The sequence below is a fragment of the Cataglyphis hispanica genome, chromosome 15 (assembly GCF_021464435.1).
Source record: "Cataglyphis hispanica isolate Lineage 1 chromosome 15, ULB_Chis1_1.0, whole genome shotgun sequence".
Lineage (NCBI taxonomy): Eukaryota > Metazoa > Arthropoda > Insecta > Hymenoptera > Formicidae > Cataglyphis > Cataglyphis hispanica.
Genome location: NC_065968.1, coordinates 759,172 through 781,587, shown reverse-complemented (window position 1 = coordinate 781,587; position 22,416 = coordinate 759,172). Strand labels below are relative to the sequence as shown.

Here is a 22,416-nt window from a genome sequence, read left to right as displayed (position 1 = left end):
TTATTTTATTTTATTTTATTTTGTTATAAATATGGAAATGCTTTATTTTGTTGGAGTATATTTAAGTAATAAAGTTAAACTTTAGAATAAATATTATAATTGCAATAGATCGATTTATTATTTACTTCTGAAAGTGTCGATGTATGTCTGTTACTTGATTTTTCATATTTTATATTATTCTTTTAAACTAAATATTAATTATTAGATAAAATATATTTGTCATATATTATACCTTGTAAAAAAAATATCGTACTACTTGTTATATTATACATACATTATAAAAGAAGATCATAAAATGGCAAAAGCCTTAAATATGAATTTGGTATTACAAAGGCTAAGGCGAACAGGTTTGATATACACTCGCGTACGATCTACGATATTGCACGATGCTCTGAATTATTAAAGACAAATAAGGCAAACCGTACATAAGAAATCCTTCCACAGACACTTCTTTTCTTTCATTAGTTTCTTTCCTCATCAAAATGACGTTCTATGAAAAGATAGCTAGATAATGTTTTATACTTATTATGTGATGATTATCTGTTTTCTCGGATTTCTCCTTTTTTTCCACTCTCTACATTTTAACATTTTTTCAAAGATAGCTGGATATACATCACCTTATACGCGTCCATTAGATAATTACATATTTAAGAAAATTATTCGCGAGTGCGCATTGAAGCAAGTACAAAATGACGTATCTGTGTTCCCTCTTTTATTGTTTTTTAAGCTGCAAGATGTACGTAGCTCTTCGTATGATCGGCACGTAGCAGGATAAAAATATTTAATGAGCACGTCCCATTGGTCAATCGTCCAAGAGTGCCTCACGATTCTGTCAGAAGCTTTCAGTTTTCACGCAAACTTTCCGCAACGTACATCGAGATCTGCAGTTGAAAAATATAATTTAAGAACATATGTCTCTTATACTTTGAAACGAGTTCTATTCTATCGAGATACATCTTGATGACCTGGCTTGTACATAGACGATAACTGAAAGCAAGGTAAAAGATTATGACCGGCGGACGTACAATTAATCGCACGATAGAACTTTTGCTCACCGCATTCGGTGTCTGGCCAGGTATATCATGCGTTCTATTGTACAGAGTGTTTTGGATGATTACGCTAGCGATCAATCAATTCTTCCATTATCGATATTTTGTAACACATTTTAATGTCGACAATCTTTTCGAATTGATGGATTGTTTGAGTAGTTTCTTGGCCCACGTAAAGTTGACTTTTAAACTCATTATCTTCTCGTTGAAACAAAGGTAAGTTACGATTTAGCAGATTTATAAGTAAACAGAGATATAACTAATGTACATATATATAATTATAATCAAAATATATATTTTTAAATAAAATATTCATAGACGATTCCTAAGATAAAAAAAATATGGCATCTTTGGTTTGCTTAAATAATTATGTAAAATAATCATTTAAGATGGATGTCAAAATTAATAAAACACTGATCTTTTATTACAATTATATCTCCGCATGTGCATCCAATTATTTTTCGTATAATAATAAAATTATATTTATTATTCTCACAAAACGAAGAAACACGATTCTTACAATATATCTCTGATAAAAAAATAACACTATGATAAGAAAATATGTCTATGCAACTATATTGAAAACTATATTCAATCGTTTGCAGAGAATTCATCGAAATTTTGACAACGATAACGAAAGACTGGAGCTATTGCGGTGATAGCGGTACTGCATTGCACGAAACAACAAGCAAAGCAAAACTATCGAGCTACATTTGTAATGGGCTAATTATTCTTCACACAATTGCTGCGCTCGCATACGTCATTGGTATCCTCCTAGCCGATGCCGATGTCAGCGATCAAACGACCGAGCTGCCCCTCATGATGAAAATGGAATATCCCTTCGTTATAGACACCCTACGCAAGTACAGATTGGTGTTAGCTACGCAATTCGTGTATGTGATGGCGTGCAGTTTGGGGGCTGGTTTATTCAACGCCGTATTTCTAACTCTGGTAACCTGCATCTACATATAAGCAAGTATCATATACATAAAATATAATTCTAAAATAGTAAAAATAATGCTCTATCCATATTATCCTTATTAAATATTAGATATATTAATATTAAATATATATTTGATTATTAAATATTAAATAATAATTAAATAATTATATAATATTATATAATATTAAATAATAATAATAATTAAATAATAAATTTGAAATCATCAAAAATCAATGAGCATTTTACTTCACTGATTTTAATGAAAATATTCACACTCTGTCTTATGTGTTTCACTGATTGTGGCAGTAAGATTTCAACTGCATTAATTGATTCTTCTCAATGAGATTTCATTGTTTTCAATGCTATACTTATGACTGAAGCCATTGCTTGTCAGTGATAAGACATTGCTATCATTTAGTGCGTTCGACAAGATTTCATTCACTTTCATGCACTTTGTCAAATTTATTTCTCATTGCGAAATTTTTTTTTCTCTATTTTAGATAAACAATTATAATAATTATCATAAATGACAGAATCATTATTTCTAGACTCTACATATAGGTGGTCAAATAAACATTTTGCTTTGCTGGCTGACGGAAGTTCGATCGATAGAGATCGCAAGAATGACGAAAATCATTCGAAAACATCAAAACATTATCAATTTCGCGGAAAAGATCGAGAATCTTTATTCGTACATTGCTTTATTGCAATTCACATCGAATACGGTGATGATTTGCTCATTGGCATTTCTCATTGTAACCGTGAGTGAAATTGTCAAAATTCCACGAATACAAATATATAATACGATGCATAGAAACGACTATTTCAAACTTAAAAAAAATATATTATATATTCATCTTGTAGGCAATCGGCAGTCCCGATGCCACCGAGCAGATAATGAGATCTCTTTTATTTTATGCTGTAACGAATCTCGAAGCGTTTATATTCTGTTTTGCCGGAGAATATCTAAGCAACAAGGTTAGCGACCAAAAAAAGATAATCGTTACGATTGTATATGATATTGCACACGGCGCGTTTGCGATATTGAAAGTAATATTATAGAGAAGAAGACACACTCTATATATATAATGAAATATCTCTTTGTTATTTTTTTTAAATATCTCTTTGTTGCTTTAGAGCACCGCGATTGGAAACGCGGCGTATAACTCTGATTGGTACGAAATGAAGACTACGGATAGTCATATTTTATTGTTTATAATTTTGAGATCGCAGAGAAAATTGACATTCACGGCTGGCAAAATGATGGATCTTTCCTTGGAATGCTTTACTAATGTAAGAAATATAAAGGAAATATATTTTTTCTTAGATCAAGCTTCTTCTTTGCATAAGATTATATACTTGAGTGTTTCTATTTTTTTATTATAAAAATTCTTATATAATATTATTATAATAATATATTTTGCATTCCTTTCTTTAATATAAAAAAATAACATTATTATAGATCATGAAAGCCTCGGGATCCTATTTGTCGGTACTGCTGGCGATGAAATGAGCGCCTTACAGTCATTTTCTCAATGATAGTAACACACCTAACTCATGTATAGATGACTTTATCACTGATTAGAAAAACATATTGAAAAATATATATTACATATATTTTCAAATATATACTTTTAAATGAATAAATGGAATAATATATGCTAAGATGATAATATATGCAATATTTTTCCGTATAAAATTGCGGAGATATTTTTCTTTTGAATTGTAAAAAAAAAAATCATGATATTCTTTTTTTTTTGTACAAATGCGTGGAAAATAATATTCTTGAGGCTTCTTCTGTTAAAGAAGAAAAAGAAAACATAATTTCTCTATGTTTAAAAAAATATTTTCTGCAGATATAAAATATGATATTAATATCGCATTATTTCACGTGCATTTTCACTTGTTAATTTCTCATAAATATTGTCGATAAAGTTTGAAATGTTATATGCCGGAAAACATTTTGTAACACATTTAGATCACTTCTAGTTGTTGCTGAATCTTAAACTTTGCTGAAATACGAGACGTACAGAATCGCATTTATCTTCGCACAAATCACATTTAAAACGCAATTGCACAAACACATTCAAATTTATGCATTTGTAATTTTCTTGTTATATTTTTCTCTAACAGGAATATTTTCTTAACACAAGTTCACTTTTAATTATTGCAACTTTTAAATTATTGCAAACAATTATTGCACTTTTAATTATTAACAAATCTTGAAGCATTTATTTTTTATTTTGCTTCGCTGGAGAGTATCTGAGTAGCAAGGTTAGTTATGAGATGATATTTACAACTTTGATAAAGACTTGACAAGTAAATGAGAGTGTTTTGTCTTATTAAAAAAAGATATTATTAAAAAATTATTATAAATGTTAAAAATATTAATAAATAATATTAATAAAATAATATTAAAATATTATTTATAAATATCTAACAATTTCTTCATTAATATTATCTCTGCAGAATAAGGAAATCGGCATTGCGGCATACAACTCTGCATGGTACGATTTGAAATTAAAAGATAATCATCTTTTGTTATTTATCATATTAAGATCACAGAAGCAATTGACGCTCACAGTGGGAAAGATGATGAATCTCTCTTTAGAATCCTTCGCAAGCATAAGAGTTATGCATACATTTTTTATTCTAACACTAATTCTAAAGCATGTACTTTTATTATTTATTAATATCATAATTATAGATGCATTAATTTCTAATATAAAAATCAAAATTGTTTCAGATCATGAATGCTTCAGGATTATATTTGTCGGTACTGTTGACTACGCAATAACCGGTCAGATTGTTGATTTTTAAGTAATTTTAAAGCATCGTGAGTTATTCGTATTATTAGTTAAAATAAAAACACATTGTTGTAAGGCAAGATATTTTTCCAAATGCAAATATAAAGTGCCACAAAATCTTTGTTTTTTTTTTATAAGATCACTGTTAAATAACGTCGTAAATATAATTTTCAAAATATTTAAAGCATATTTGATTACATTTACAATTAATTTTCGGGAAAAGGTATTGTTTGTTTTTGATTATCTAATTAATCTGTGAATCGTTTATTTTATTTGCCAGAATTTATGCAAACCAAATTATATTAAAATTACGTAATATATTTTATTCTTTCATCGTTGATTTATAGGAATATATATAAAACTGTTCTACACACGCTTTCGTATACAAATTTATACATTTAAACAGAGTGTGCCCAAACGTTCCGATCAGACTTTGAGATTTTATAAGAAGTTCAATTTTTATTTTTGCAAATATCAGGGAAAGTATGAGATTCTTTCTTAAAAAGGCATTTTTCGATCCATGTTTATAGAAAACTTTTTATTCAGAATTAAATTTCCTATAACATCTCAAACTCTGGCTGGAACGTTTAAGCCTACCTTGTATACTTCTCGTTGTTAAAATGTTGCTTTAACATTCTAATAACATTAATCATTGTTGTAATATACGCAAGTCCACTTTTAACTTTATTACAAACATTTCGTAGTATTACAATCAGCTGTTTATGTATCTTTCAGCTGTTCATTCCCTACATTACAAAAACTTTCTTGAACGGTCGCAGACACGCTTAAACGTCAGATGGACATCACTCCACGCATCATTATATATTTAAGTAGATAATGCACAGTATTTTAAGACAGAGGAAAAAATAATTACCTATCTTCCCTTTTCATGCAAACGTTTAGTTTAGGAAAACCACGATATATGTGCGATGTACACTGCACGTCAACGATTAGTTCCCTGAGGTAAGAGAGATATATAGAAAAATGGCCCATTAGTGTATTTCTATGTACCTCTCTTACCTCAGAGAACGAATCGTTGATGCGCAATGGTCACGCAATATGATGAAAATAATTAATAAAATTCGATTGGGCCAAGTTGTGCTAGATTGTATAGATTTGCTTATTAATGTTTCAGGATCTTTTGATCTTTCGCAGATGTTTTATAATACATCTCGTAATACAGTTGATCGGGGCATATTCTTTTTTATTTTTCAAAGCAAATTTCTTTTTCTCTTTTATCTGTTGTATATTCTGATAGATTATAAGACGGGCTAAAGCGAACAAACATTATGGTTCGACAGAGTACATTCAATCGCACAGTGAAATTTATGCTCACTTTGTGTGGCATCTGGCCAGGCGCGTCATGCCTTCTGTTTTATAGAATGTTTTGGATTATTACAATGACAACTGCTCTGTTATGTAACTATTCTTATTTATTGACACATATATATTTCGCCGAACTTATAGATCTGATGGATTGTCTGTGTATCATCCTAGCGCATTCTAAAGTGATCATTAAGTGTATTATATTTTGGTTAAATCAACGGTAAGTAACATGATGTAATGTACATACAATGTTAAAAACACTATGCGAAAATATTGTACTTATTATATTCGGCCAATTCCAATGAAAAGCAAAAAATATGCCAAAAAATAAACTATTTTTCAAGAGATTTATTTGTACCATATGGAAACTAATCTATAACACATTGAAAAATGGCAAACTTTTAACTTTGAAAAATCTAGATTAATTTATGATCGACGAACATAATTATTTGCAGGACATTCATGGAAATCCAGATGATAATAACGGAAGATTGGAATGATTGCGCTGATAATGATATCAGCATGCGCGAGACATCGAAAAAAGCAAAAATTTCAGATCGTCTCGTAAACGCAGTCATCATTCTTCACACGATGACGATATTTGCATATTGCTTCGGCGCCTTCTTCGCCAATGTCGATGTCATCGACCAGACAACGGAGTTACCTCACATGACCAAAATAAAACTTCCTTTTCGAATAAACACGCAACGCACGTACAGATTACTGTTGATCGTGCAATTTTTGCATTTGATCCTGTGCGCCTGGGCAGCTGGTATAACAAACATTCTGCTATTGACTTTGGTAACTTAAAAAAGCGATACGCGAACCGATACGTTCACAAAGTTGCGCATGATTCTAATGATAAGCGTGAGATTATTCGACATAGCGACTAATTATTGTATGCGTTTTGCAATCACAATGATAAATACAGAAATTTGAAGCTTGAGATATCTACGTTATCATATTTATTATTTCGGAGCATTTTGATAACATTATTTTCTCGATTTTTTCTGCGTCGATTATTTTTTTTTTTTTTTTTAATTGACATTTTTTGATAACAAGCTATTAAATATCTGATTGATGCATATCTAAATTCCACGCAACGCAATTTTTATTTTAAGATTCTGCATGCAGCTGGCCAAATCGAGATCTTGCGCTACTGGTTAACGCAGTTGGCGTCCCGCGAAAACAAATCAATCGCCGTAACAATGAAAAAAATTATTCAAAAGCATCAAAAAATCATCCATTTGTCGGAAAACATCGAATGTCTTTATACATACATCGCGTTGCTGCAATTCGTGTCAAATACAATAATGATTTGTTCGCTTGGCTTTCTTATTATAGCAGTGAGTAATATTATTGAATGTAAAATTATTGTAGTTGTATTCAATTAATTGCGAGATTTATAATTAAATGTAAATTTTCTTTTAAATTTTCTCTCTGTGTGTGCGTTTTCAAAAAATTAAATGTTATTCAATTTAATTAAATTATATTCCCAAGAATTTTTTGTTATCTTTTATTGTGCATCGTGTAATACACTATATAGTTTGTATTCAATAATTCTTCACATGCCATTTTTGCACAATATTGCAGGCAATCGATAGTCCCAATGCGACGGAGCAAATAATGAAATCTCTTTTTTTTTACACTATAACAAACCTGGAAGCGTTTATATTCTGTTTCGCTGGAGAATATATGAGTAATAAAGTTAGTTACTAAATAATATTTATTGCTAAAACATATTTATGACATGATAAAATAATCTATAAAATAATTTTGAACACATTTTAGCCTTATTATATAAAATAAAATTATAAACAATATTAATAAATTAAACATTTTTTAATTACACATTTTATTTGTAGGGCAATGAAATTGGTGCTGCGGCATATAATTGTACATGGTACAATTTGAAACCTAAAGACAATCGTGTTTTGCTATTTGTTATATTGAGATCGCAGAAACAATTGACGCTCACAGCTGGAAAGATGACAAATCTCTCTTTGGAATCCTTTACAAATGTAACATTTATGCTTACATGATTTAGCCTCTATAATTAAAACACTTTTTCTCTCCATGATCCGTTATAATATCATAATTATAGATACATTAATTTTTAATACAGAAAATATAATTATAGATACATTAATTTTTAATGCAGAAAAAACAAAATCGTTTCAGATCATGAGTGCTTCGGGATCATACTTATCGGTATTGCTGGCGATGCAATAAACGTGATCGATTCGAGCGATAATAGTGAAAAATATTGCGAGTTTTCCGTAAATCAGTAGTTAAAACTTACATTATAATATATTATAATATTCTTATTCTTTTTTCCGAAGATCGTGCTGCGTGTGAGTATACTGATTTGCAATATATCATTGTACTATTTACTTAAATGTTTTCTCCCATAAAAAAATATCCTCGCTTTGCATATATATGTCTAACTGTAAAACAGAAGCCGATTAAACACTTTATAGCGCGGATGCACACACATTAATATTATTTTAATACAGATACTTTTGCAAATACGCGAAGGTGCAGAGACACATAATATTATTAAGTTAATAATATTTATATTATATATATATATATATATATATATATATATATATAAATCAATAATTTTAAAACTTTAGTTGATCTCTGCGTTACATGAAATCTTCCACATGACTTCCTACATGACCTCTCATAAGAGGTAATACATAAGTAAAAGATTCGCGATATTGCACGACTTGCTTTTTCCGTTCTTCCGTTCTCTAAACTTTAAAATGTGTTTTTCCAAAGCTTACTGAAAAAGCGCCTTACAATCGAACATATCCATTATATCTGTAGGGATAAATCATTGCATATTTAAAGCGAGCAATTTGTGAACATCGAAGAGAAAATGACAGCTTTTTCCCGTCACAAACACATAGACATATTTGTTCCCTTCTAGTTTTTCCCTACTAAAATTTTCAGAATTCACTATAAATGTATACTGCGTCATTTGTAAACGCGATATGGCAAAAGTATTTAAAAAAAATCGTTGAGTGAAATAATCTATAATATTATCGTATTATATATCCGCATTTTATTCTGTGACAGAATATTCTCGATTTGCATATACGTCTAACAGTAAAATAGGAGCCAATTAAGCACTTCATAGGACGGATACACATACATTAATATTATTTTAATACAGTCATTTTTGCAAAGATATAGAGAATCATAATATTATTAAATCAACAATATTTATATTATATACATTTAAAATCAATTTTTCCTTTTTTTTTAAACCTTAAAATTTTATCTACGCATTACAATTGCACAAATCAATACATTATAAGAAACATGAAATCAATAACACCAACGCATCGGCACTGTCGCCATTAGTTTTTACGTTACATTATCGTGCATTTATGATGGATAATTTCTACGAAAGATTCTAATCGCGAGAAAGAAAAATCGGAGACATCTTCTCGTACAGAAAAGAATATACATTTCCCTCCGTACGAATCATTATATATTTAATATACGCTTCACGAGTATTACTAACAATAAGTACATTATAGTAATCGCAGTGGGGAAAAAAATATATCTTACCTATTTCCTTTCCTCTCAAATTTGCAAGGGAACACGACAGTTGTATTAGAGACTTGCACGCATAATAAAAATATTTCATTAGCAATTCCTATTGGTCAATTGTTCGAGGGTGCACCTGTTTGATAGCCTTCCATGGCCAGTCTTCACGCAGATGTCCAATGATACACACTGTGCTGTCATCGAAAGATATATTCGTGACGATAGCGTACTTTCCTTCCAAACTTTTCTCAAAAATATTATAATTTTGTTACATATTTCCTGCGCTTGGAATACGAGCGTGTGCAAAGATAAATATAAGACTATGACTCGTAAAAATACGATTCATTGCATAATAATGTTTATGCTACCTTTGTATGGTATTTGGCCAGGCAGATCAATCACTTTAATTAACAGGGTGTTTTGGATCATTTCAGCAGTATTTATCGAATTTTGTCATTATCTCTATTTTTCAACGCACTTTAATTCTGAAAATTTTTTCAACTTAATTGATTGTTTGTGCAGCGTTTTGGCACATGCCAAAGTGTTCAGTAAACTTCTTATGTTTTGGATAAATGAGCGGTAAGTAAAAAAAATAGATGACATTTCGTGAACATTTTGTAAAGATCATTAATTAGAAATAATTTCTGTTCTGCATCGCTTATTGGTTGACAAATTTAATTACACCATCAAATAATTATGTAAATGAATATCAAATCAAAATTATACTCAAAAAAAATTAAATAATACATCTTTTTTTGCACTTATCCCTTTATACAATCTCGATTCACTTGCTACTATTTCGTTTCGAGAGAAAAAATTTATAAGAAACTACAGAAATATGCATGATAAAACTTTGTTTTGAGAGAAAGCGGTGCCAATGCTATTCTCTATCAGTCAGAAGCGACGTGTTTCTAGAGATACAACTATCTACAGTTTTTATTTGACTTCGACATCATGATCGAGGAACTCAATCATCCACAGAAAATTCGTGGAAATTTTGGCGTTAATTACGGACGACTGGAATGATTGCGTTGACAATGACATCAGTATGCGCCTGACGATGCGTAAAGCAAAATTAGCGGATCGCATCACTTATGGAATACTTACTCTTCATACGATGAGTATTGTCGGATATTGTCTCGGAGTCATCATCGCTGATGCCGATGTTACCGATCAAACGATTGAAGTTCCTTTCCTCAACAAATTGAAACATCCTTTCAGCATTCACACGCAGGGCATGTATAGATTTGTATTAATCACGGAATTCGTGCACATGCTCTTCAGTAATGTGTTAAATGGTATTGTAAACAACATACTTTTAACCTTGGTAAGTTACAACTGCGTAAGCAGCTATGAAAAACAACATAAAATTATATTAATAATAATAAATTATTAAACTTGTCTTAAAATATAACAAGCGATAATTTTTCAAAAAATTTTTCAAAATATATATATTTAAATTATATTCTAAAATGTCAAAAATTTCGGAAAACAAATTTTGCAAATTATATTCAAGTCTAATTTCCATTTCCATAAGGTTTTGCATGTGGGAGGTCAAGTGGAGATCCTGCAAAACTGGTTATCGCAGCTTATACCCAAAGAGCTTGAAAATAAGCAAAAATCATTCATCGCTGCTACAAACAAAATCATTCGAAAGCATAACAAAATTATCCTATTTTCAGAAAATATCGAGACTCTATATACCCATATAGCACTGTTTCTTTTCGCATCAAATATATTATTAATTTGTTCAATAGCTTTTATCATCGTAAGCGTGAGTAAATTAATCGAGAATACTATGGACAAAAAATTTTTTATCTATCATAAAAATTGATTTTTTATTTGATTTTTGATTTTCTTTAAACATTATAAATTAATTGTCATTATTACATATTTCTTTATTTATTTCAGGCAATTGGCACTCCAGATGCCGTGAAAACGATTCTGAAATGTCTTTTATTTTTCTCAGATACAAATCTGGAAGCATTTATATTTTGTTACGCTGGAGAATATCTAACCAATAAGGTTTCTGCGGGATAATTATTTTAATAGAATGTACAATTAATATTATTAGATATTTTATTTATTTTGTGTTAAAAATGTAAGATAAAAAAATGTAATATTAAAAATATATACATTATTTTCATTTTTTAAGAGCGAAACTATCGGATTTGCAACGTATAATTGTCCATGGTACAATTTGAGACCTAAAGATATTCGTGCATTGTTATTTATAATAATAAGATCGCAAAAGCAATTGATACTCACAGCTGGCAAGATGATGGATCTCTCCTTAAAATCTTTTTCAAGCGTAAGATTATGCGAAATCAATAATTTTAGTGTGTGCAGCTCTATGGCTCACGTCTGTTTATACGCAATTAGACAAAATTGTCTATATCAAGCTTTGATGTACTTGATGTTTCAATGCAACGTTTTATATCTGTGTTTTTTACAATATTTTATCTAAATATTCTATAATATTAACTTTAATATTAACTTTTAATGCTAATAATATTGTTATAGCTTATGAATGCTTCTGGATCCTTCTTGTCAGTGTTGTTGGCGATGCAATGAACATCGTATTCACTTCAAGAGTTTTTAATCAATAGTCGTGAAGCACATATATAGGGTAACATGTAAACATGTATTCACTAGTTATGCCAACACAATGTAATATCGCACTTTTTTCCAAATATATTTTTTCTCTAAAAAAGAAGATATTTCATAGAACATAAAACTATAGCGAATTAAACCGTTGTAATGCAAAATATCATCTCATATCTTACAATTTCCTAAACAGAGGAAAAAAATGGTGAATCTTTTCTCATATCGAATTAGCAATGTAACAACATTACATAGAAGAATACATCGGTAAGAGATTCGCAGTATTGCACGACTTGCTTTTTCTTTTTTTTTCTTTAAACTTCAAATTGTGTTTTCGAAGCTTACTGAAAAAGCGCCTTGCAATCAAACATATCTGTATGCATGAATCATTGCATATTTAAAGCAAGCAATTTGCAAACATCGAAGAGATGAAATGACAACCTTTTCCCGTTACAAATACATAAATACATTTGTTCCCCTCCATTTACTAAAGTTTTCAGAATCCACAATAAATGCGTGATTTGCATACAATGTAATAAAAATACTTAAAAAAATCACTGAATGAAATATATATATATATATATATATATATATATATATATATATATAATTAATTTTTCTTTTTTTTAAACGTTAAAATTTTATCTCCATGTTACATATACTTACATAAATCAATGCATCATAAAAGACATGAAATCAATAACGCCAATGCATCGGCACTGCCACCGTTGTTTTTTACGTTACATTATCGTCCCTTTATGAGGGGAGAACGATTTCTACGAAAGGCTCTGATCGCAAGAAAGAAAAATTAGATACTTCTTCTCGTACAGAAAAAAATATACATTTCCCTCCGTACGAATCATTACATATTTAACGTACGCTTCACGAGTGTATTACTAAATGGTAACATTGTGGTAACCGCACAGTGGGCAAAAAATATATCTTATTTATTTCTTTTTCTCTCAAACTTTGCAAGGGAACACGACAGTTGTATTAGAAATCTGCATGCATAATAATGATACGATAAGCAATTCCTATTGGTCAATTGCTCGAGGGTGCATCTGTTTGATAGCCCTCCAATCTTCACGCGGATGTCCAATGATGCACATTGTGCTGTCATCGAAAGATATATTCGCGACGACAGCGTACTTTTCTTACATTTTTTTGAGAGTATTATAATTCTGTTACATATTTCCTAGTGCCCTTGCAGTATATATGAGTGCAAAGATAAATATAAAATTATGACGCGTAAAAATACGATTAATAGCATAATAATGCTTATACTACCTTTGTACGGTATCTGGCCAGGCAGACCGATCACTTTAATTAACAGAGTGTTGTGGATGATTGCGACAGGATTTGTCAAATTTTGTCATTGCCTCTATATTTTAGCGCACTTTAATTCTCAAAATTTTTTCAACTTAATTGATTGTTTGTGCAGCATTTTGTCACACGCCAAATTGGTCATTAAACTCCTTGCGTTTTGGATAAATCAGCGGTAAGTAAAGGAAACGGATGATATTTTGTGAACAATTTGTAAAGATTATTAATTAGAAATAATTTCCGTTGCCAAAGCTTATTGATTGACAAATTTAATTATCAAGTAATTATGTAAATAAATATCAAACTAAACTCACACTCAAAAAGGTTTGAATGAACAATCTTTCTTTGCAATTATCTTTTTATACAATCTTCGATGGTATGATCACTTATTGCTGTCTCATTTTGAGAAAAAAAAAATTATAGGAAACTACAGAAACAAGCATGATAAAATTATGTTCGAGAGAAAGCGGCACCAACGCTATTCTCTATATATCAATCAGAAGCAACATGTTTCTAGAGATACAATTATCTACGGTTTTTATTTGATTTCCACGACATGATCGAGGAACTCAATCATCCACAGAAAATTCATAGAAATTTTGGCGTCAATTACGGACGACTGGAACGATTGCGCTGACAATGACATCAGTATGCGTCTGACAATGCGAAAGGCAAAATTATCGGATCGTATCACTTATGGAATAATTACTCTTTATACAATGACTATTTTCGGATATTGTCTCGGAGTCATCATCGCTGATGCCGATGTTACCGATCAAACGATTGAAGTTCCTTTCCTCAACAAAGTGAAATTTCCTTTCAGCATTCACACGCAGAACATGTATAGATTTGTATTAATCGTCGAATTCGTGCACATGCTCTTCAGTCATTTGTTAATCGGTATTGTAAACAACATACTTTTGACTTTGGTAAGTTACAACTGCGTAAGCAGCTATGAAAAATAACATAAAATTATATTAATAATAATAAATTATTAAACTTGTCTTAAAATATAACAAGCGATAATTTTTCAAAAAATTTTTCAAAATATATACATTTAAATTATATTCTAAAATGTCAAAAATTTCGGAAAACAAATTTTGCAAATTATATTCAAGTCTAATTTCCATTTCCATAAGGTTTTGCATGTGGGAGGTCAAGTGGAGATCCTACAAAGCTGGTTATCGCAGCTTATACCTAAAAAGCTTGAGAATAAAGAAGAATCACTCATCACCGCGACAAACAAAATCATTCGAAAGCATAACAAAATTATCCAATTTTCAGAAAATATCGAGACTCTATATGCATATATCGCGTTGTATCTTTTTGTATCGGATATAATATTAATTTGTTCAATAGCTTTTCTCATCATAACCGTAAGTAAATTGGTCGAGAATACTACAGATAAAAAGTTTTTTATCTATCATAAAATATGTTTTTCGATTCTTTAAACATTACGCAAATAATATGCATATTAATTGTCAATATTACATATCTTTTTAATTATTTCAGGCACTTGGCACTCCTAATGCCGTGAAAACGATTATGAAATGTCTTTTATTTTTCTCAGATACAAATCTGGAAGCATTTATATTTTGCTACGCTGGAGAATATCTAAGCAATAAGGTTTCTATGAGATAAGATATTTTAACAGAATGCGCAATTTACATTATTAGATCATTTTATTTATTTTGTGTTAAAAATTTAAGATAAAAAAATGTAATATTAGAAATATATACAATATTTTCACTTTTCAAGGGCGAAACTATCGGATTTGCAATATATAATTGTCCATGGTACAATTTGAGACCTAAAGATATTCGTGTATTATTATTTATAATAATAAGATCGCAAAAGCAATTGACACTCACAGCTGGCAAGATGATGGATCTCTCTTTAAAATCTTTTACAAGCGTAAGATTACATACAAAATCAACAATTTTTCCCCACGATTCTACAGTTCATGTTTGATTACACGCAATTAAACAAAATTGTCTACATCAAGTTTTGACGTACTTAATTTCAATGCAATGTTTTATATGTCCACTTTTTTTCCAATATTATATCTTTATAATATAAACTTTTAATATTAATAATATTGTTATAGATCATGAATGCCTCTGGATCCTTCTTATCACTATTATTGGCGATGCAATGAACATCGTATTCATCTCAGTAGTTTTTCATCAATGGTCATGAAGCACATAGGGGTGACATACAAACGTGTATTCACTAGTTACGTCAACACATATGTGTAATATCGCATTTTTTTCAAATATATTTTTTTCTCTGAGAAAGAATATATTTCACAGGACATATAAAATTATATCAAATTAAACCGTAATGCAAAACAGTATTATCTCAAATCCTACAATTTTCTCCAGAAAAAAAATTGTAAATATTTTCTCAGCTCAAATTTGCAATGTAAGAACACATTAGGTTTTTTATGCACAGGAGTATACATAAGTAAGTGATTCGCTGTATTGCACAACTTGCTATTCCACACTTTTTTTTTTCGATCCCCAAACTTCAAAATGTTTTCAAACATGTAGCTCACTGAGTGCGATTTGCAATCCAAATGTATTTCCCATTGTATTTCTACATATCTACATCATTGCATATTTAAAGCCAGCAATTTGCGGACATCGAGGAAAGGTGAAATGACTCTCCTCCCTTCTGTCACACATACATATGTTCCTTTTTATTTATTAAAAATTTTCAGAACTCACAACAAATGTATTCTTTGTGGTTTGTGTGCACGCAATATGGTAAAAATATTTAATGAAGAGCTTCTCCCCATTGATCGACAGTCCATATTCGTACAATGATTTCTTGGGATCGTCCAGTCTTTACGCGGCAATTCTGCGATATATATCTACCAATTTGTCGTTGAAATATACATATTTGGCGAAAGTACATTTTTCTATTTTACCAACAGCATTTGTTGCATTTATATAGTTGCCATACATTCGCTCGTGTAGAAGGAGTCGAGGAATAAGAAAAGAATTATGATCCGTGAGAGTACGATTAATCGCATAATAAAAATTATATTTATTTTATTCGGAATTTGGCCAGGTACTTCGTGCGTCCTACTTTGCAGAATATTTTGGATTATTACAATAACATTTGTTCAATTTTCCCATTATCGATATTTTCGAATGCATTTCTATTCCGACGATCTTTTTAATTTGATGGACTGTTTAAGTAGTTTTTTAGCATATACAAAAGTAATGACCAAGTTTATTGTATTTTGGTTGAATGAGCGGTAAGTAATACGATCAATATATAAATAACAGTATATAAATATATTTTATAATATTAAATTATATACTTATATATATATATTCAAATATGAAATGTGTGTATTTGTATGTTTTTTTCCAATTGCCGGAATCTATAACTTATTTGTTGATTCGATTAATTGCATTGTGTCTGCTATTAGATTGGAATATACGATTACATTTAATAATTTTACAATACATGTCACATGTTATTATTTTGTTTAATTTTATAAAAAAATAGAAGAGCTAAAAAATCGAAAATTTTAACGTTATTACAAGAGATGTTTTATAATGTTTGAAAACGATAGTTTTTTAAACGACTTGAAATAATTTTCTTTACAATCGATAAGACAATTGATAAATCCGAATTGAAAAATTCGTTCACAGAAAGTTTATCAAGACATTGACGATGATGACGAAAGATTGGCATGATTGCGTCAACAGTGAACTTGGCATGCAAGAGACAATGTGTAAAGCGAAATTATCCGATCGTATCACTAACGCAATATTCGTCCTACATACGTTAAGCGTCGTTGCGTACGGCACACGCATCGTCCTGGCCAATGTCGATATCACCGATCGTGAGTCTAAGCCACCCTATATCCATAAAATGGAACTTCCCTTCGATGTAAATACGCAAAGAGGATATAAAATGGTCGTAATCACGCAATTCGCGTACGTCATCATGTGCAGCTGGGCTGCCGGTGCTGTAAATTCTTTTCTCCTAACTTTGGTGCGTTACATAAGCAATTGTCACGAATGATATATAATGTGAGATTCGTTTCATGCATCGTACTATTTGCTTGCCGTCTAGCGTTCGCCAATTTTAATGATTTTAAAGTACGTACAGATATTTCTTATCTTCAGATTTTACACATAGGCGGTCAAATGGACATACTGCGTAGCTGGCTGACGGATTTCGCATCGAATGAGAACGGGAAGAAACGCACTTCATCCACTAGAAATGAAATCATCGAGAAGCATCAGAGAATCATCAACTTCTCGGAGAAGGTCGAAAATCTGTACACGTACATCGCGCTGCTGCAGTTTGCGTCCAACACGATAATGATTTGCTCTCTAGCATTTCTCATCGTTAGCGTAAGTAAAGAATTAAAATTAATATATTCACAGTCGATAAAAAATTGCTGTTACTTATCGCATATTTGCTAATGATTAATTTAATTAATTTCATTACATTTTTATAACATAGATAAAAATATATCGATTATTTATAATTTTGCCTAAGCAAACTAAAAATTCTCTCGCGTACCATTTTTTTGACATTACAGGCAATTGGTACGCCCAACGCAACAGAGCAGATAATAAGATCTCTCTTATTTTACGCTATAACGAATCTCGAAGCCTTTCTATTTTGCTTTGCTGGAGAATATTTGAATAACAAGGTTAGCGGCTAAAGATAATATTTATAATAACGACAAAATGTTGATAACGAATGTTCTTATTTTGATATGTCTACGTTTAATTTGACGTGTTAATAAGAGTACAATAAAAATAAATTATTAAGAATGTAATATAGTATATACATAACAAAATATGTCAGTCAAAATGTTTTCATTATTTTTGATAGAGCAAAGCGATCGGAATCGCAGCGTATAATTCCGCATGGTACAACTTAAAGCCTGAAGAGACTCGCATCTTGTTACTTATAATGTTAAGATCGCAAAAACAATTAACGCTTACCGTTGGGAAATTGACGAATCTTTCCTTAGAATATTTTGCAAGTGTAAGAATATATAATGCGCATGGCATAAAATAATTTTGCACAAGAATTGCATGTACAATACTTGGAATATTTTTTAATACACATATGACTTTCTTTACTATAATATGTATATATTTTCTTATTTTATATATTTAATTATATTAATTAGTAAGGGCATTTTTTTGAATAGCCTTCTTAACAATTATATACATACACAATTAATTATATATATTTTTATTATATATATATAAATTTTTTGTTAAATCTATAATTATAAAGATATATTTATATTCTTTTATAATGCAAAAAACAATATTGTTATAGATCATGAATGCTTCAGGATCATATTTATCAGTAATGTTGGCAATGCAATAAAAACATCATTGTACTTGTATAATAAAGTACAATCAAAATATAATATGTAAATCGTTAGATAAAAAAATACGCATCACAAACTACACAGGTTATTTTTGCAAATATATTCGCTAACATGAGAATAATTTAAATAGCATAATATAAGCATTCTAAATTTCAAAAGTTAAATACAATGTACATCTAGTTAAAGTAGGATAAAAAGAAGCAAAATCCGAAGAAAATTAATATTTGTCAAATATATAAATATCTCTCTCCAAATGACATTATTAAATCATTTCCTATAATATGTCACGCAACATACTTCAGTTTCATTAAATAATAATTATCTTCAATTTTATCAATCTCGATATTCAGTTATTGATTTCTTGCCAAATATTACTATAGCATAATACATGTATACATGTTTCGTGGCAATTTAATTTTATGTTCTCTGTTCGAAGTCTTTTCATATCACTAGATTTCAAAACTTTTCCAAAGATCTCCGGGACGTGATTTACCATACGGGCATACATTGCCCTGTCCTACATAAATCATTACATATTCAAAGAGCAATTCGCGATCACGATACCGACGCTGAAAAAGAGGGAGAAAAATAATCTTTTTCTTCTTCCTTTTATCGAAATAAGGGAAAACAACAGATGCGTTTGTGGTTCGCGTGCGATGCGAAAAAAATATTTAATGAGCAGCTCCTATTGATCGTCTGTCCAGGGATGCATTCGTTTGCCTCTCGCAATCTTCCAATCTTCGCGCGGATATTTTGTGATACTTCGGACTATCATTCGACAAATACATTTAGATAAAATTATATTTCTCTTCTTTTCCACGTATTTTTTCTAGTGTACTCACATATACCTTGGTATATTCGTTTGTACACTACACGTATTCTTCATGTACGCGGAAGGGAGCAAAAAGAGATTAAAGTTATGATGCAAAAAACTACAATTAATCGTACGACAAAATTTATGCTCATCTTGTTCGGTATCTGGCCAGGTATATCGTACATTACGTTGTGCAGAATATTTTGGGCCGTCACAATAGTAATCGTTCTACTTTGCCATTATCTATATTTCTTGAAACATTATCATTCTGTCGACATATTCGACTTGATGGACTGTTTTAGTAGTTTCATGGGATTCTTAAAATTAATGATCAACGTTATTTTCTTTTGGTTGAATCAGCGGTAAGTAACGCGATACACGTAGTTAATAAAGTAAATAATATGCGAGAATATATTATTCCGTGTCTAATAAGAGCGTTATTTTATTTTATATTAATTTGCGTTTTATTAAAATGTAAACTATCTGCTTGAATTATATATCTGCGTGACTTCATCACGTTCATTAAATTTAAAAGGTATGTTTTCTACTTATTGTAATATTTTTTATATATTCCCTTTCTTTCTCCCATTTATTGTTGGGCTTCATCGTGCGTAGAATATTCAACGAAACCTTGACAATGATGACGGAAGATTGGAACGATTGCGCCAAGAGTAATATCGAGATGCAGAAAGCAATAAACAAAGAAAAAACATCGAATCGTATTGCCAATACAATCATGACTTTTCACACAGTTGCCCCCTTCTTATATAGCATCGGCATTATTCTGGCCAATGTCGACGTCACTGATCCTACGATCCAACTACCCCACATTTACAAAGTGGAAGTTCCTTTCAGCATAAACACGCAACGCACGTATAGAGCCGTGTTAATTGTGGAATTGATACATCTTATCATGTGTAGCTGGGGCTTGGGTAATCTAAACGCTTTACTGGTGACCTTGGTGAGTGGCAAATTAATAAACATAGACACATATCCACATTCTAAGAACTCTAATAAAAACAGATTTTATAAAAATAAATAAATAACTTAACCGGGTCCATTTTTTTTTTTTTTTTTTGTCAAATATATTCCTGTGTGTTTTGCCAAATTTATCACTAATATATGTTCATCACAAATAGTTGTTAGGTTTTTTAACTCGCTATTTGAATACGAATCTTCATTTTATAAACGGTAATTCACTTTTTTTTTTAGATTTTACACATAGGTGGCCAAATAAATATCCTGCATTGCTGGTTAATAGAGTTGGTATTCAAAAAGAATAAACTTGAATCTATTGCCATTACGATAGAGAAAATTATTCGAAAACATCAGAAAATTATTTACTTCGCCAAAAATATTGAGAATCTGTATACGTACATTGCGTTTATGCAATTTGTATCAAACACGATAATGATTTGCCTAATAGGATTTTTAATTATAACAGTAAGTAAAATAAAAGATATATATTAAATATTATAAGTACAAATAATTATTTATTCTGCAAAATTAATTGTCATGGTTAGTCGCATATCATGTTCGCATTATGTTTTTACCTTATTGAGTCTCCTATATGTCATTGCGCCGATAAAAACAACTGCTTATACGTTGAATCATTTGTCGTATAACGTGTTTCGATATTGCAGGCGTTTGGCGATTCCAACGCGACAGAAAAGATAGTGAAAGCCGTTTCGTATTATAGCGTGACAAATATCGAAGCGTTCATATTCTGCTATGCTGGGGAATATCTGATTAATAAGGTTAACGATAAGTCTGACAATCTTGATGAATGATTTTATGATTGTCATGCAAAGATTATGATAATATTCAAGAAAATCGTAATTTATATTATATTTTTATTTTCATTCAGAGCAAGACTATAGGATTAGCTGCCTACAATATTGCCTGGTACGAATTGGAGCCTGAATACAGTCGTATTCTGTTATTCATAATAATGAGAACGCAGAAACAATTGACACTTACAGTTGGCAAGATGACGGATCTCTCGTTACAATGCTTTGCAAGCGTAAGATTTCCACATATTATATAAAATAAAACTTTTGATCCTAGCATCTATATAACATTCCTTGTATATATTTGTATATGTACATATTTTCTAAATTTATATTGATTTATTTGTTTTCCTTCCTTTATTACACAGATTCTTTAAAACACATTCTCTCTCTAATAACGTAAATGTTTAAATGTTATTGTCATATATATTATAGTAGTATATTAAACTCTTTGACGCATGTTGTTATAGATCATGAATTCTGCAGGATCATACTTATCGGTATTATTGGCGCTGCAATAAATACTACATTTATCTCGCCAATTTCCAATTTGTTCTTATATATATATATATATATATATATATGCGCAATATGTAAATTATTAGAAATAATTAAAAATGCAATCATATATAATGCATAATATGCCCTATCCTGAATATGTGCTCTAAGAAAATAGTTGTATATAAAAAAAAAAAAAAAATTTAACAGTAGTAACATCATTTATGAAATTATATATATATATAGTATATATCTACATTCTCTCTCTCTCTCTTCCTGTATATGTTTTTAAAGATTATCACGATATAATGTATT

General features: G+C 30.2%; 6 protein-coding genes across 6 annotated transcripts in view; 5 read left to right on the top strand and 1 right to left on the bottom strand.

Moving 5' to 3' along the window:
* The window catches only part of LOC126854929 (uncharacterized), a 242,071-nt gene that overhangs the window by 202,107 nt on the left and 17,548 nt on the right, over nt 1-22,416 (bottom strand). The gene's annotated exons all lie outside the window — the stretch shown is intronic.
* On the top strand, nt 951-12,329 carry LOC126855185 (uncharacterized). Its single transcript, XM_050602608.1, has 13 exons — nt 951-1,265; nt 1,655-2,000; nt 2,541-2,753; nt 2,857-2,970; nt 3,130-3,285; nt 4,462-4,628; nt 6,581-6,897; nt 10,124-10,268; nt 10,671-11,016; nt 11,227-11,463; nt 11,601-11,714; nt 11,845-12,000; nt 12,213-12,329. The coding sequence occupies exons 1-13, from the start codon at nt 1,009-1,011 to the stop codon at nt 12,261-12,263; spliced, it is 2,619 nt and encodes an 872-aa protein (XP_050458565.1). The 5' UTR covers nt 951-1,008; the 3' UTR covers nt 12,264-12,329.
* On the top strand, nt 6,089-8,490 carry LOC126854919 (odorant receptor 4-like). The gene is made up of 6 exons (XM_050602100.1): nt 6,089-6,345; nt 6,581-6,926; nt 7,247-7,471; nt 7,719-7,832; nt 7,991-8,146; nt 8,307-8,490. Exons 1-6 carry the CDS (start codon nt 6,089-6,091, stop codon nt 8,355-8,357), a joined length of 1,149 nt encoding a protein of 382 aa, XP_050458057.1. The 3' UTR covers nt 8,358-8,490.
* Nucleotides 13,388-15,774, top strand: LOC126854924 (odorant receptor 13a-like). The gene is made up of 6 exons (XM_050602106.1): nt 13,388-13,791; nt 14,200-14,545; nt 14,756-14,992; nt 15,129-15,242; nt 15,375-15,530; nt 15,724-15,774. The coding sequence occupies exons 1-6, from the start codon at nt 13,535-13,537 to the stop codon at nt 15,772-15,774; spliced, it is 1,161 nt and encodes a 386-aa protein (XP_050458063.1). The 5' UTR covers nt 13,388-13,534.
* On the top strand, nt 16,529-18,995 carry LOC126854921 (odorant receptor 4-like). Its single transcript, XM_050602102.1, has 6 exons — nt 16,529-16,881; nt 17,285-17,630; nt 17,765-17,995; nt 18,187-18,300; nt 18,486-18,641; nt 18,945-18,995. The coding sequence occupies exons 1-6, from the start codon at nt 16,625-16,627 to the stop codon at nt 18,993-18,995; spliced, it is 1,155 nt and encodes a 384-aa protein (XP_050458059.1). The 5' UTR covers nt 16,529-16,624.
* Nucleotides 19,919-22,124, top strand: LOC126854920 (odorant receptor 13a-like). The gene is made up of 6 exons (XM_050602101.1): nt 19,919-20,175; nt 20,429-20,774; nt 21,026-21,256; nt 21,457-21,570; nt 21,681-21,836; nt 22,074-22,124. Exons 1-6 carry the CDS (start codon nt 19,919-19,921, stop codon nt 22,122-22,124), a joined length of 1,155 nt encoding a protein of 384 aa, XP_050458058.1.